We start from the raw sequence: 14,064 nt of genomic DNA, 5'->3' as shown, positions 1-14,064 counted from the left end.
CTTACGTCAGCGGGGGGGCGGAGTTGTTAAGACCAACAACAATAACAAGACCGCGAAAGATCGCCATTTTTAAGCGACGAGAAGCAGCAGCTGTACAAACGCGAAGTCATCCATTATTATTATTGTTGTTTTTGCTTCGATATTCACGCCAAGGTTTATGCAAATGCAGCGACGTAACTGATGTATACAGAGACGTAATGACGTGGTTTCCCTGAGCACCGCGAGCTAAGGAAAAGCAAACTGGTTCTCAGCTGGCTCGCAAGTTGAACGAGTTGTGAACCAGCACCAGCCCTGAACCAGCCCTGGAACTGATTTGATGGAAAAGGGGTAACAGTGCTCACACTCTGTAACTGGGCAGGACATGCCAGAGCCTTCATCTTCTCACTACTACATTTCTTTCATATGTGGTGTGTATTCATGTCCAGCCTTGCTAATCAGCTGCGTGTTGTTCTTAATGAGCTTACTGAGCAGTCTTGATATTGTTCATCTGATCTGTCACACACATTCATGTGAAGCGCATTCATTAGGAATATCTCGTAGCCCACAGCTATACTATTGTGCATGTTGTTTACGCCATTGTTCCCCTGCTCTTGACATTTTTGTGCAACCGCTCTATTGTACTGACTTTGCACAGATGAACGTCAGTTCTTTATCTATTATCAAGCCTATTATTTAACCAAGCCTTCCCATTCTTATATGGCCGACGTATAGCATGCCAAGTGTATGATCCTAATCTCTGTGGACGGTGTATTGTAATTGAGTGAGGGCTCATTGTGCCTGTACTTATCTTTACAGGCTTTAAATTATTTCTCAACCCCGCAGGGCAATTCTGATGATTAACAGCAGGAGCAGTGTTTCTGAAAGCCATAAACATAAACATTTCCAGATTGCTGGTTATACTGGGCCACAAATTTATTACACCAAGTGCAATGTGCAGAAACCTCGGTTTCTATGCCAAAGTGCTGATGTAGAAACTGAGACAGATTTACTTTGGACCGGTATCTTCTCCTTTATCTGATCAGTTTCTGTTCTACTCCCTGTCCCTTCTCCTTCACTTTCATACTTTTGCACACATGCATGTGAACTCCATCATTTCTCATCTCATCTCATTATCTGTAGCCGCTTTATCCTGTTCTTCAGGGTCGCAGGCAAGCTGGAGCCTATCCCAGCTGACTACGGGCGAAAGGCAGGGTACACCCTGGACAAGTCGCCAGATCATCACAGGGCTGACACATAGACACAGACAACCATTCACACTCACATTCACACCTACGGTCAATTTAGAGTCACCAGTTAACCTAACCTGCATGTCTTTGGACTGTGGGGGAAACCGGAGCACCCGGAGGAAACCCACACGGACAACATGCAAACTCCGCACAGAAAGGCCCTCGCCGGCCATAGGGCTTGAACCCGGACCTTCTTGCTGTGAGGCGACAGCGCTAACTACTACACCACCATGCCGCCACTCCCTCATTTAAGACAAAAAAATGCCAATCGTGTGATTTTGTTGAAGCATTATCAGTTCACGGGTGAGAACCTGAACACCACGCGGTACTCTGAATAAATGTATGACTGACCAGTCAATCTTTTTCCATCATGATTTAGTCATAGCGAACGTCCAGTTTTGAACGTCTCCTATTAACCGAGAGACGTATATAAAACCTGTTACAGCTTTTATCTGCTGCCCACGCAGTCATGCCAGGTTCTTCAGTGTGCTCTGAGTAGAAGTACTTGATTCTGCTACATAGTCATGTGACCACTTCATTTGTTGGCATGTCGCTTGGTGTGTTCTGCTTTCATCTTTTTCTCCGGATATAAAAAATAAATAAATAAATAAATAAATAAATAAAATAATGAGCCAGTTGTGTTATCCCTGGACTCAGACAGCACACAGCACAGCTAGGATCTGAAAATAAAGCAGCTGCAGTGCCAAGCGTTGCCTTGGCCAGGTTCACCACTCAGGGGCTGCTATAAATACAACAGAAATTACGAACTGAGATTAGAAATAAACACGTCTCATGGAAACTAAAGGAACAGGGAGAAAGTTTGGATCCCAGTTGCACTAAAGGCCTCATGGACCTCCAGATTTTAAGAGAAATCTGTCATCACTTCTTCACTGGACTGATACACACAGGTCCACACATACACCAGTTACTTCACACTCACGCGAAGCACGGTTGCTTTGTACCACATCCGAGTATGATTGTCCCTGATCCCCACTCCCTCGCTGGCCTGCGCTCATTTACACTGTTCCAGGCACGTGTGCGCTTCCATCATTACGAAGAAAAGTGCTTTCGCACAGCATGGTGAAATTTAGGATTTTTTTTACATTGTGGTTTATTTGGAGACGCACAACGCTCTCATGCACCGTACAGATTTATCAATTATGCAACGCAGTAGTTTTCAGTAAATGGTGCTGGATGCATAAGCGGATTTCTGTGATTGAAGGAAGAATTTGCAGCTTTCATCAATGAGGTGAGAACCAGAACTGTTATTAACCCAGATATTCTCCATTGAATTAAAGCGAACTTCATAACTTCATCGTGTTAGAGTTCCTTACTTGGGTACTGTTCATGATCACATGGATGCGTACTGTACCATGCGCGAGCCCAAGTAACTATTCCTGAGCCACATGAACCATGTCTGAGCGCGGCATGCAGCAATCACGCTCATCAACTGAACCAGATTTTGGGGGTCAAACGCACCCAGGCATGGTATGAATCACCTACTGTGAGTCCACCCTCAGAGTATGTCCCCCTACCCCTCTATTCCCCCTTCCAACCTTCACATATGGGCAGAACCATATGCTCCTCAGACTGCCCAAGGGCCACAGCAGTTCTGTGTTCAAGACACAGTTAGCACTGCCAACTCTTTTCAGAGAAAAGTAGCCAAAGGACGCTCAAAGGAGATACGCAGAGCCATGGCCTCACTTTTTGTTTATAAACGCCTTGAGACCTCAAGAATGGCACAGGAATAGTTTTAAGCGTTAACAATAAATCTAATATAGTAATTTTTACGATTAAAATGATTTATATAGATAGCGGTCCGAGTGAATGACCTTGACATCTATGACGTCACAGCAGGAAGTCTATCGGTCTCATCGCCATTTCCGCTATACTAAAACACAGAGCTAACTGCAACTTCAAGCTACAATTTATCGCCATGCCATGTAGATGTGTTGCTGGCCGGTGCAGCAACATGACAGAAGGTGGATTTACGTTGCATTCATGGTCCAAGAATGTTCAAACTGCAAAGATTTGGACACGTTTTGGAAGAAATTCACGGGCACATTTTACTGATGACTCGTACGAGACCTCTGATCTGTTGAGGAGCGTTGGCTATAAGCCCGTTTTGAAAGAGGGTGCAGTACCAACAATTAAAGGAAAAGAAAACTACAAGAAAAGGAAAGTAAGTTCAGTTGCACCAATTCTCCCAGAGCGTGAGCCGAGCAGTAATGGCGGAGTACTCAGTATGGAGAAAATGGAGAATGAGTGGACCAGTCATCAGATTTCTCCACTGGATATGCTTGCCTCAGCAGCAATATCTCGCCCTTACATGGAAGCAAATGAACGAAGAACTGAACGAAGAACTGAAAGTCAGATTGTTTCAAAACAAATCGGCCACAAGATTGGCCTTCAAGAAATGAGAACACAGACGAGTAAGATGCGACTCTCATTTGATTACATCACAACAACAACACTCGTTGTTTACATGTATTAATCTAAATGCAGGTAACTTGTATTGTGTGTTTAAGTTAGCGGTATAAGATTATTTAATTTGCTTCAGAATGTGATTGTCTCAGTTCATCTGATTATTTAATTAGCCTTTTACATTTTATCAGTGGAAATGCATGCATGTTGCATAAGTTATAACACCCATCCTGTTTAAATGAGAGGTACATGAGACTGTCAGTTAAATTCCATCCAATTCTCTAGACGGCTTTGTTTCATAAGGTGGGGGCCTCCGTGGCCAACGTGTTACTATCGGATTCACTTTCCGATGGTTCGAACTGATACAGTTCTACGTGTATAGCAGTAGCATGTACACACACTCCAATTTCAGGACTATCACAGTCAGATGTATTACAATCTGAGGAATCCGAAGAATCTCCAATAAATCTGAATGAAGAGGCCATTGCAACTACTCTCGCCTGCCGAGTCTGGCTTTGGTCTATAGCTGTCAAAGGCCTCGGCCTTAAAACCGGTTACCGTTGTGACGTCACGCACTCAGGGCTGGCTGGCTCAGCGGGGCAGCTCGAATGCCAACTTTGTGGTCAATTTTAACTCTCAAAAATATATATTTTTTTTATTCCCATTTCTGCAGCATACAAGAGTCAAGGATGGAGATACTATCCACTCAGAAATGTATTTAAAAATAAAGGTTCTGCGTATCTGCTTTAAAGAGAAAAGGAGGAGGGAAAAGAAAGTGAGAGAGCATGAGTGCTGCTCTGATTGTTTCAGATTGTTGTAGATCAGTCCTCCTGATTGCTCTGAGATTAGACACACTCCTGAGGCTTTCATTTCCACCAGATTTGTAAAAATTGTTCACCTTAAAATTTTTTTTTTTTAAATAACACCTCTGTTGAAGGCCAAGATGATAATCCTGTTATCTTAAGAAATTAAAAGATTTTTTTTTTTTTTTACTTTCCCCCCGTGTGCCTCACAGGGCAGGATACGAGTCATGGATTTCGACGCTGTGAGCAGATGTGCAAGAGGCGGCTCCACTCCTGAGCAGTCTAGCCCTTAGCTTTAAACAGCAGATGACATGTGAGGAGCACCAGGAACCCGGCCTGCAGGTTAGTCAGGCTCATGTATGCAGCTAAAGCATCCAGCATCATCTTAATAAATGGTGAAGATGGACAACATTTAAACAAAATTAACCTGCACAATGAAAGTTCTCCTTCCACCCACCCTGTATGTGAGTGTAGAGGTGACGGTGCTGATTAGCATCCTCTGCTGCACAGAACCCTCCAGTCACACACCCACACGCACACTCAAACTCGAACACTAAATACACATTACATGTAAATGAAGATACACACTCTCGAACACACACACAAAATACAATTGCACAGCGTGAGCAGAACAGAGGTGTCAGCACTGGGAGCAAAAATTCTTCTTTTGCCTCATTCTGAATTTCACAACAGCATGATAGAACGGGTCAGAGGCTCGAACATGTGTCCACTTAATAAGTTAAAGAAAAATGACAGATACGCCAATTAAATACGGCACTGACAATGTGATCCACGTCAGCCACTTATTCAAAACGTTTGCTATTAGTGAAGCATCGCTTAACATTTAGGATCGAGTCTATTGACCCATCCCACGTGACGTCACGACAAATGCGGCTGCCATTTGGACATGAACTACCAGTAGTCTACCACAGCCAACAACGAGGAACGACAGCGAAGCCTCGAAAGGAATATAGCCATCAAAGAAAGTTTTTACTTTCAGCAAGACTTCCATCATGCCATTATATTGTTGTGCACCTGGATGTAGTAACCATCAACACACAAGGCAAGATTTATCATTTTAGCGGATCCCGACAGATGCTGACCGACGGAGAAGATGGATAGCGGCCATTAACAGAAAAGATTGGCAGCCCTCGGCATCAGGGGCGCCGCCAAAAATTTTGGGCCCCATGAAAGATTAGAATTTTGGGCCCCCCAACTTTGCCCACCCTCGTCACAATTGCACTATTGTCATTATTTGACTTTTGATAGCCCATGGACCTTGAGTTTGTGACTTTGTTATTACATTTTATGTATTAACCTACCAGGGACAAGTTTGATACATTTAAATGAACTCCATACTCAGTAGCCTTACAAATGTTACCCATAAAAGACAGGAAACATCTTATTATAAATTTATTTCAAAGTGACATGGAGTGACATTTCAATTTGATCAATTACGTACGTATTTCTTCATATGCTGCGCTTTCTCCAGCCCCTCAATTTGAAACCAATGGTTTAGAACGTGTGAACATTCCACACACGTAACCATGTCAAACACTTGACTGGTGTCCGTTATTAGCAACAATTTAATCTAGCAAACTGTATCTGGCGCTCGCTCATTAAAAACATCAATCCTAAAGCATTTATGGGTTGTACTGCTGCTTACCTCCTTCTCCAAAGGGGGGTTCAGTGGTTTGGTAGGGCGGAGGTCCCCCTGAGGCTGAATCTGTGCATATTTAGGGCACCCCATTAGTTATGAAACTGGTTATTAGCACTAGTTATTAGCACCAGCATAACGTAATATTTCATCCTGTTTATCACACAAGTCAGTTCAGTTATTAAAATGGAAAAAATGTCACTGTACAAACTGTAAAAGTGTTCTCTTGATAGGCTAATCCAACCACGTTCATACGGTTCATTTACCATTCGCTAATATTTTGAACACACGTGAGCGATAGCTACCTTTCTTTGGGAAAAACTGAGTGACCAGTTGCCTGCCTCTCCGGTTCCTCTCAGCTTTCAGCTGCCTTTCTTTACGTTTTTGACAGCCACTCTTCATATTTAGTGATCATAGACTGTACGCACTCCACTGCTGGCTGGCTGGCTGCTGCACCGCGACACAGCAGCAAGTAGCGTTGCACCGATCAGCACACAGATTTAACGCATCGCGCTTCTACCAGAACTGGACCGTACCATTTCGCAAAAGGGGGAGGGTTAAATGACAATATGTTGAAGAACTCAAGAAACAGACAACCTTGTTCATCTCATCTCATCATCTCTAGCCGCTTTATCCTTCTACAGGGTCGCAGGCAAGCTGGAGCCTATCCCAGCTGACTACGGGCGAAAGGCGGGGTACACCCTGGACAAGTCGCCAGGTCATCACAGGGCTGACACATAGACACAGACAACCATTCACACTCACATTCACACCTACGGTCAATTTAGAGTCACCAGTTAACCTAACCTGCATGTCTTTGGACTGTGGGGGAAACCGGAGCACCCGGAGGAAACCCACGCAGACACGGGGAGAACATGCAAACTCCACACAGAAAGGCCCTTGCCAGCCCCGGGGCTCGAACCCAGGACCTTCTTGCTGTGAGGCGACAGCGCTAACCACTACACCACCGTGCCGCCCAACCTTGTTCAATTAGCTCATTTTACCAGATGGAATATTTCATTGTTGTTATTTCAAAAGTCTTATTAAAATCATTAAAAGCATATTATCAGTCCCTTAAAGGGCCCCATGGCAGTGCTGGGCCCCTAGAATTGTTCTAACCTTTCCCCCCCCTGGCGGCACCCATGCTCGGCATACCAACGCTTGTGTAGTGACCACTTTGTTGGAGGTAAGACGAATAAAATTAGCCAGAAAAGGCATTACATTGTTGTTAACATTTTGTGGCGGCGAGTGTGTAACCAAATAGGTTAAAATAACCCATTGTAACCTCTTTGTTCTTCTGTAGTAGCTATTAGCTAACGACATTAGCTAACATTGTGTTCCTTTGCTGTTGGTAGACTGTAGGACAGATCAGAGGTAATGTCCTACAAATAAGTGTTCAAAACAAGAGGAACATGTATTTGTCTCTTAAATCCAGGCCGTTCCCTGTAATCTGTAACAATGGTTGGAGAAAGTAATGGCAAATAGTGAGTGCACAAACCATAGAAGGTAAACTGTACACAGCGCCACGGCAGTGTGATGGTATGTCTACTTTTAGATTGTGTTAGCTTATCAATGAACACACTCGTCACTCGACGAGTTTCACGTCTTTACGACGGATACTTAAATGTGTGTTAGGTATTATTGTTGCAGTCTAAGCAGTCATTGCAGCAGCTAGATGCAAATACCTCTCCCTCTGCTCGCCCTGTAAATGCCCTACGTCGCTGGATAGTGAAGGTGTTTTCTGCATCTCGCTCCTTTTTCGTTTGTTTTTCGTTTGTCGTCTTCCTCGCATTCAAACCGATTCGAACTGAAGTCCACTTCATGTCCAAAATGGCGGTCGCGTTTACGAAGGTCACGTGAGTGGGAAGGGTCAATAGTAGCCTTTACCCGGAGGAGCGAGTGTTCTCATATCCGGGGATTTGTACTTGAACTGAATATAATTTAATTCTTTTTTTCATTCAGGCTTTTCAACTACTTATATATTTCAAAGTTTATGACTAATGATTCCATTCAGAAAAGTGCATTTCTGTACATTTTACTAACTACATTTACAACATCCAGTTAAACCAAGAAATCCAATGAGTACAGATGTCGCAACCAATCACAGTTCTTGAGTGATTTGATTGTTTAGCTTTCAGCTCGCCAGAACAAAATGTATAGCTACAAAGAGTGCAGGTTCGACTACTGCTGCATTCGACTTCCCTCAGAAGTGGCAAGAAGGAACTCAGAATTATGTCATATTCAATCTTCATGTATTCAACCTACGAGGTGGAAAAAACCCTCTATGTTTGCCTTTTGTTAGCAACAAGCTAGCCAGCTAACTATGATGAGTGATGTATATTTTTATCTTCAAACAATGACCTGTCGAGTCAGTGTTAGATTTAACAAGTGAACATGTCTGTATGTTGACTGATCTAAAGCTAATCCTTGTATATACAGTATAACTCATGTAAAGGTAAGAGGTGTTCCCGTGTTTACTGTTCATGCTGTGAGCCGCCATGTTGATTTAATGTCACTTGTTGAACTCGGGGTTGAGAAGACTGCTCCTACGATCCCAATTCCAAAAAAGTTGGGACGCTGTGTAAACTGTAAATAAAAACAGAATGTGATCATTTACGAATCATGGAAACCCTATATTTCACTGAAAATAGTACAAAGACAACATATCAAATGTTGAAACTGAGAAATTTTATTGTTTTTTGAAAAATATATGCTCATTTTGAATTTGATATCAGCAACATGTTTCAAAAAAAGTTGGGACAGGGGCATGTTTACCACTGTGTTGCATCACCTCTACTTTTAACACCACTCTGTAAATGTTAAGGAACTGAGGAGACCAACTGCTGTAGTTTTGAAAGCGAAATCGTGTCCCATTCTTGCCTGATATACAGTTTCAGTTGCTCAACAGTTCAGGTCTCCTTTGTCATATTTTGCGCTTCATAATGCGCCAAATGTTTGAAATGGGAGACCGGTCTGGACTGCAGGCAGGCCAGTTTAGCACCTGGACTCTTTTACTACAGAGCTATGCAGTTTTAATATGTGCAGAAAGCAGTTTGGCATTGTCTTGCTGAAAGAAGGAAGGCCTTCCCTGAAAAACATTGTCTGGATGGCAGCATATTGCTCTGAAACGTGTAAATATCATTCAGCATCAATGATGTCTTCCCAGATGTACAAGCTACCCATGTCATGTGCACTAATGCCCCCTCATACCATCACAGATGCTGGCTTTTGAACTGTGCACTGATAACAAGCTGGATGGTCCCTCTCCTCTTTAGCCTGGAGGACGTGGTGTCCATGATTTCTAAAAAGAATTTATAATTTTGATTCGTCAGACCTCGGGACAATTTCCCACTTCGCCTCAGTCCATCGTAAAAGAGCTCGGGCCCAGAGAAGGTGGCGGTGTTTCTGGATATTATTTATATCTGGTTTTAACTTGCATTTGTGGATGCAGTAATGAACTGTTTTCACAGACGATGGTTTTCTAAAGTGCTCCTGAGCTCATACACTGATTTCCACTACAGACACATGTCTGCTTTTAATGCAGCATCTCCTGAGGGCCTGAAGATCACAGGCATCCAATGTCAGTTTTCAGCCTTGCCTCTTGCATACAGAGATTTCTCCAGATTCTCTGAATCTTTTAATGATATTATGTACCATAGATGATGTGATCCCCAAATTATTTGCAATTTAGGAACGTTATTCTTAAATTGTTGCACTGTTTGCCCACGCAGCCTTTCACAGAGCGGTGAACCCCTCCCCATCTTTACTTCTGAGAGACTCCGCCTCTCTGGGATGCTCTTTTTATACCCAATCATGTTACTGACCTGTTGCCAGTTAACCAAATTAGATTTTTTGTTGTTTGTTCGGGGTTTTTTTTTTAGCATTACACAACTTTTTCAGTCTTTTGTTGCCTCTGTCCCAACTTTTTTTTAAATGTGTTGCTGATATCAAGTTCAAAATCAGCACATATTTTTCAAAAAACAATACAATTTCTCACTTTTAACATTTGATATGTTGTCCTTGTAGTATTTTCAATGAAATATAGGGTTTCCGTGATTTGCAAATTATTGCATTCTGTTTTTATTTATATTTTACACAGCGTCCCAACTTTTTTGGAATTAGGGTTGTAGTTCCTGAGTAGGAATTCCTAGTTGAGGAGGCGTTTGCTTTGTTTTTTCTCCCCCGAGTTGTAGGTCGTGTTATGATATTTAGTTGAATGCAGCATATAAACAAGGCTACCAATCCAGAGATAATTGGTGGACAGAGCTGGTTAGTTAGTCAGTAAACTCTCTGAAGGCGCGCACACACACACACTTCTCTCTTCCTCCATTGTGCCGCCCACAGTAAGAGCAGGGCAGGTAGAGTCACCACGGCTTCACTAACGCCTGAACTAGCTGTAAGTGCGGCCTGCAGCCCGGAATACAAATCAGTATCCTGAATCCTGTGAATCGCAGTTGGACACACTCCCATGAGCCGGGTGTGTGTTCCGTCTGTGCCTGGGCACAACCTGGTAGGAATGAAGCCAAGCTCCAGGCACCTCACCTCCCCCCGGCCTCTCACAGTGCTACTGTATTGCTGTTGTACTGTATTACTGTATTACTCCCCCTCTTTGTCTACAGCTGGTGTGTCTGTGGAGATACAGTATGTGCACCACACAACAGTGACACAGAAATGCAGGACACGACACCCACATTCATTCCTTTAAGAGAACAAGGCCATATATGTAAATGATATACACAGACTAAAATAAGTGCAGCATAGAAATGTACAAGGACGTCTGGCTGTCTACGCAAAGGGGCGAGAACTGAACTTGTAGGTAATACAAAAGAACACAAAGCATTCGTATGTGGTGGATACTTCTAGAGACATGTGCGAACGACTCTGCAATCAGTCTGAATAATAATGCGAAAGAATACATTTTGGATCAATTACAGCAAACAGAACATCCATCGCTCTGATCTATTTCATCAAACCAGTTTAACAAACAGGATCAAAGATGAAAGCAACAGCTGTACGAAAACACCTGGATGTGTCAGACAGCTTTAAGGTAAACATGGATTCGATTCCAAAAATCATCTTTGATTATTTAATGAAAGTCCTTGAAACTGTAGCTTGTAAAACCCGTCGTGTGTTTGTGCACCACTGCAATTAGACTCACTTGAGATTCGCTCGGGTTGGTCAATGACAGGTGATTCATCAATGATGAATTCGATTCATTTTGAACCATTTGAATTCACTCATTGAAGTGATTCCCAAGCAAGAAAGAATCTCATCTCATCTCATTATCTCTAGCCGCTTTATCCTTCTACAGGGTCGCAGGCAAGCTGGAGCCTATCCCAGCTGACTACAGGCGAAAGGCGGGGTACACCCTGGACAAGTCGCCAGGTCATCACAGGGCTGACACATAGACACCGACAACCATTCACACCTACAGTCAATTTAGAGTCACCAGTTAACCTAACCTGCATGTCTTTGGGGGAAACCGGAGCACCTGGAGGAAACCCACGTGGACACGGGGAGAACATGCAAACTCCACACAGAAAGGCCCTTGCCAGCCACGGGGCTCGAACCTGGACCTTCTTGCTGTGAGGCGACAGCGCTAACCACTACACCACCGTGCCGCCCAGGGGGGTTATTTTCTTCTTTAAACCTACACCTAAAACAACCCTGATTTGGATCAGATAAAGCTGGTTTTCAATAGTAGGCCTGCTGTGGTCCATGTTGAGATCTTTAGTGTACGTACTGTACATATCTCCAGACGAATCAAATGAATTGATTCACTTCAACCGACACTTCAAAAGAGTCGAATATGTAAAGATGAATCTTTTTTAAAGATATTTTGGTTTTTTTTTTTTCACCTTTATTGGATAGGACAGTGTAGAGACAGGAAATGAGCAGGAGAGAGAGATGGATTGGGAAATGACCTCAGGTTGGAATCGAACCCAGGTCCCTGGATTTATGGTATGGTGCCTTAGCCACCTGAGCAACGACACCCCTGTAAAGATGAATCTTGAGCTTCAGTCACTCGTGGTGCTCGGCATGCATCACTCACACTGGAGCACAGGTCCCAACCCTGGTTCTGGTACTGGGGAACCCCCTGCCTTGTATATTTCACAGTTTTCCCAGCTCCTGGTTGCACCAATGGGCTAATTTCTGAAATGAAATTGGGTGTGATAGAGAAGGGAAACACTACACTACCGTTCAAAAGTTTGGGGTCACCCAGACAATTTTGTGTTTTCCATGAAAAGTCACACTTTTATTTACCACCATAAGTTGCAAAATGAATAGAAAATATAGTCGAGACATTTTTCTGGCCATTTTGAGCATTTAATCGACCCCACAAATGTGATGCTCCAGAAACTCAATCTGCTCAAAGGAAGGTCAGTTTTATAGCTTCTCTAAAGAGCTCAACTGTTTTCAGCTGTGCTAACATGATTGTACAAGGGTTTTCTAATCATCCATTAGCCTTCTGAGGCAATGAGCAAACACATTGTACCATTAGAACACTGGAGTGAGAGTTGCTGGAAATGGGCCTCTATACACCTATGGAGATATTGCACCAAAAACCACACATTTGCAGCTAGAATAGTCATTTACCACATTAGCAATGTATAGAGTGGATTTCTGATTAGTTTAAAGTGATCTTCATTGAAAAGAACAGTGCTTTTCTTTCAAAAATAAGGACATTTCAAAGTGACCCCGAACTTTTGAACGGTAGTGTAGATGTAGAGGACCGGGGTTGGGAACATGCGCTCTGGAGAACCGTTCCGGCCCGTTACGCATCACTGGAGAACCCGCGCGCCCTGTTTTGATTAATATCAGTGTTTAACACACTCCTACCGTTTGTTTGCGGCACAGTTCCCGGAGGATGTGCTTGTGGTACCCTGGAAGGAGGATGGCCAAGACATGCGGGACTTCTTCAGACCGGGCCGGTCGCTCGTGTCCATGGCGTCGGCGCGCTCTATGTGCGGGTGATGATGGCGGTCAGTGTCGGAGTAGCCGCGGTGTTTGATCCGGATCGGAGTCCGCGGTTGTCTCCAGAGGTGCTGAGGAGGTTTCAGGGTCGCCTGTCCTTCCCGAGGCACCGGCAGCGAGAGGGACAGGCTCTTCTTAGAGCACGATGGCACTTCCATGATAGTGCAAATCAAAAAGATTTTCAGCTGTTCAGATCAGCAGAGCGTGTATGGAACGCAATCCTTTCGGACGGTATCCTTCTCCTCAGTGAGAAAAATCAGACCGGGTTCGGTCCATAGCTGGCTCTTCTCCATGTGCGCCAGTGAAATGTTCAGTCATCAACGTGGGTAGGGTTAGACTGTGCGCTTTTCTTTCTTTTTATAGAAAAAGACCCACGAGGCTATCAGTGATCACAGTGTATGGACAACAGGTGAAGGCTGTTCTCCAGATGAGAGAATTCAGAAGTTGCGGTTCTGGGAGAATCTTCTGCATGCGTCCGAGGAAGAAAAGACGCCGAGCACATTCATCTCACACACGAGATATTTACGCACAAGTTTCTCTTGATGCGACGAATCGTTTAGGGCGCAGTTTATTTATTTATTGCTTTTGTTTGTTTGTTTGTTTGTCGTCTTTTATTGCAGAGTCGCAGTGAGAGCGCTCGCGCTGCTCGGCGTGCTGTGGATCAGTCCTTTATTGCTGCTGATGGTGCTGATGCTGATGCCCGTGCACGCCTGCCGGAGAAGGATCACTCCAAGTGCGGTGATGAAACCCGATAGAGCGGCCGGTGCTGATTAAAGACAGAGCGGCGGAGATTAAAAGTGGCGCGCGCCGTCCGCAGGTTCTCCGTCCACCTCCATGTGAAAGCTCCGCGCGCGCAGGTTGCGGGTTCGAGACTCATGAGCGGCTCGAGATGTTCCGCCCGGAGCGCAGCGCGCGTGGGATGAGCCCCGCATCCATGAACGCCCTTTTCTGTGGGTTTTAATCTCTAAAAAGCATCACT

General features: G+C 44.0%; 1 protein-coding gene across 1 annotated transcript in view; it reads right to left on the bottom strand.

Moving 5' to 3' along the window:
- pde4a (phosphodiesterase 4A, cAMP-specific) overlaps positions 1-13,640 on the bottom strand; it is a 172,443-nt gene extending 158,803 nt beyond the window's left edge. Inside the window, exon 1 of the mRNA XM_060943177.1 lies at positions 12,951-13,640. Coding sequence (XP_060799160.1) covers positions 12,951-13,243 — 293 coding nt within the window. The 5' untranslated portion in view covers positions 13,244-13,640. The remainder of the gene's footprint in view (positions 1-12,950) is intronic.
- Positions 13,641-14,064: the final 424 nt, after the last annotated feature.

The sequence above is a fragment of the Neoarius graeffei genome, chromosome 16 (genome assembly GCF_027579695.1).
Source record: "Neoarius graeffei isolate fNeoGra1 chromosome 16, fNeoGra1.pri, whole genome shotgun sequence".
NCBI lineage: Eukaryota > Metazoa > Chordata > Actinopteri > Siluriformes > Ariidae > Neoarius > Neoarius graeffei.
The sequence above is the reverse complement of the archived record's forward strand: the minus strand, read 5'-3'. Positions and strand labels throughout refer to the sequence as shown.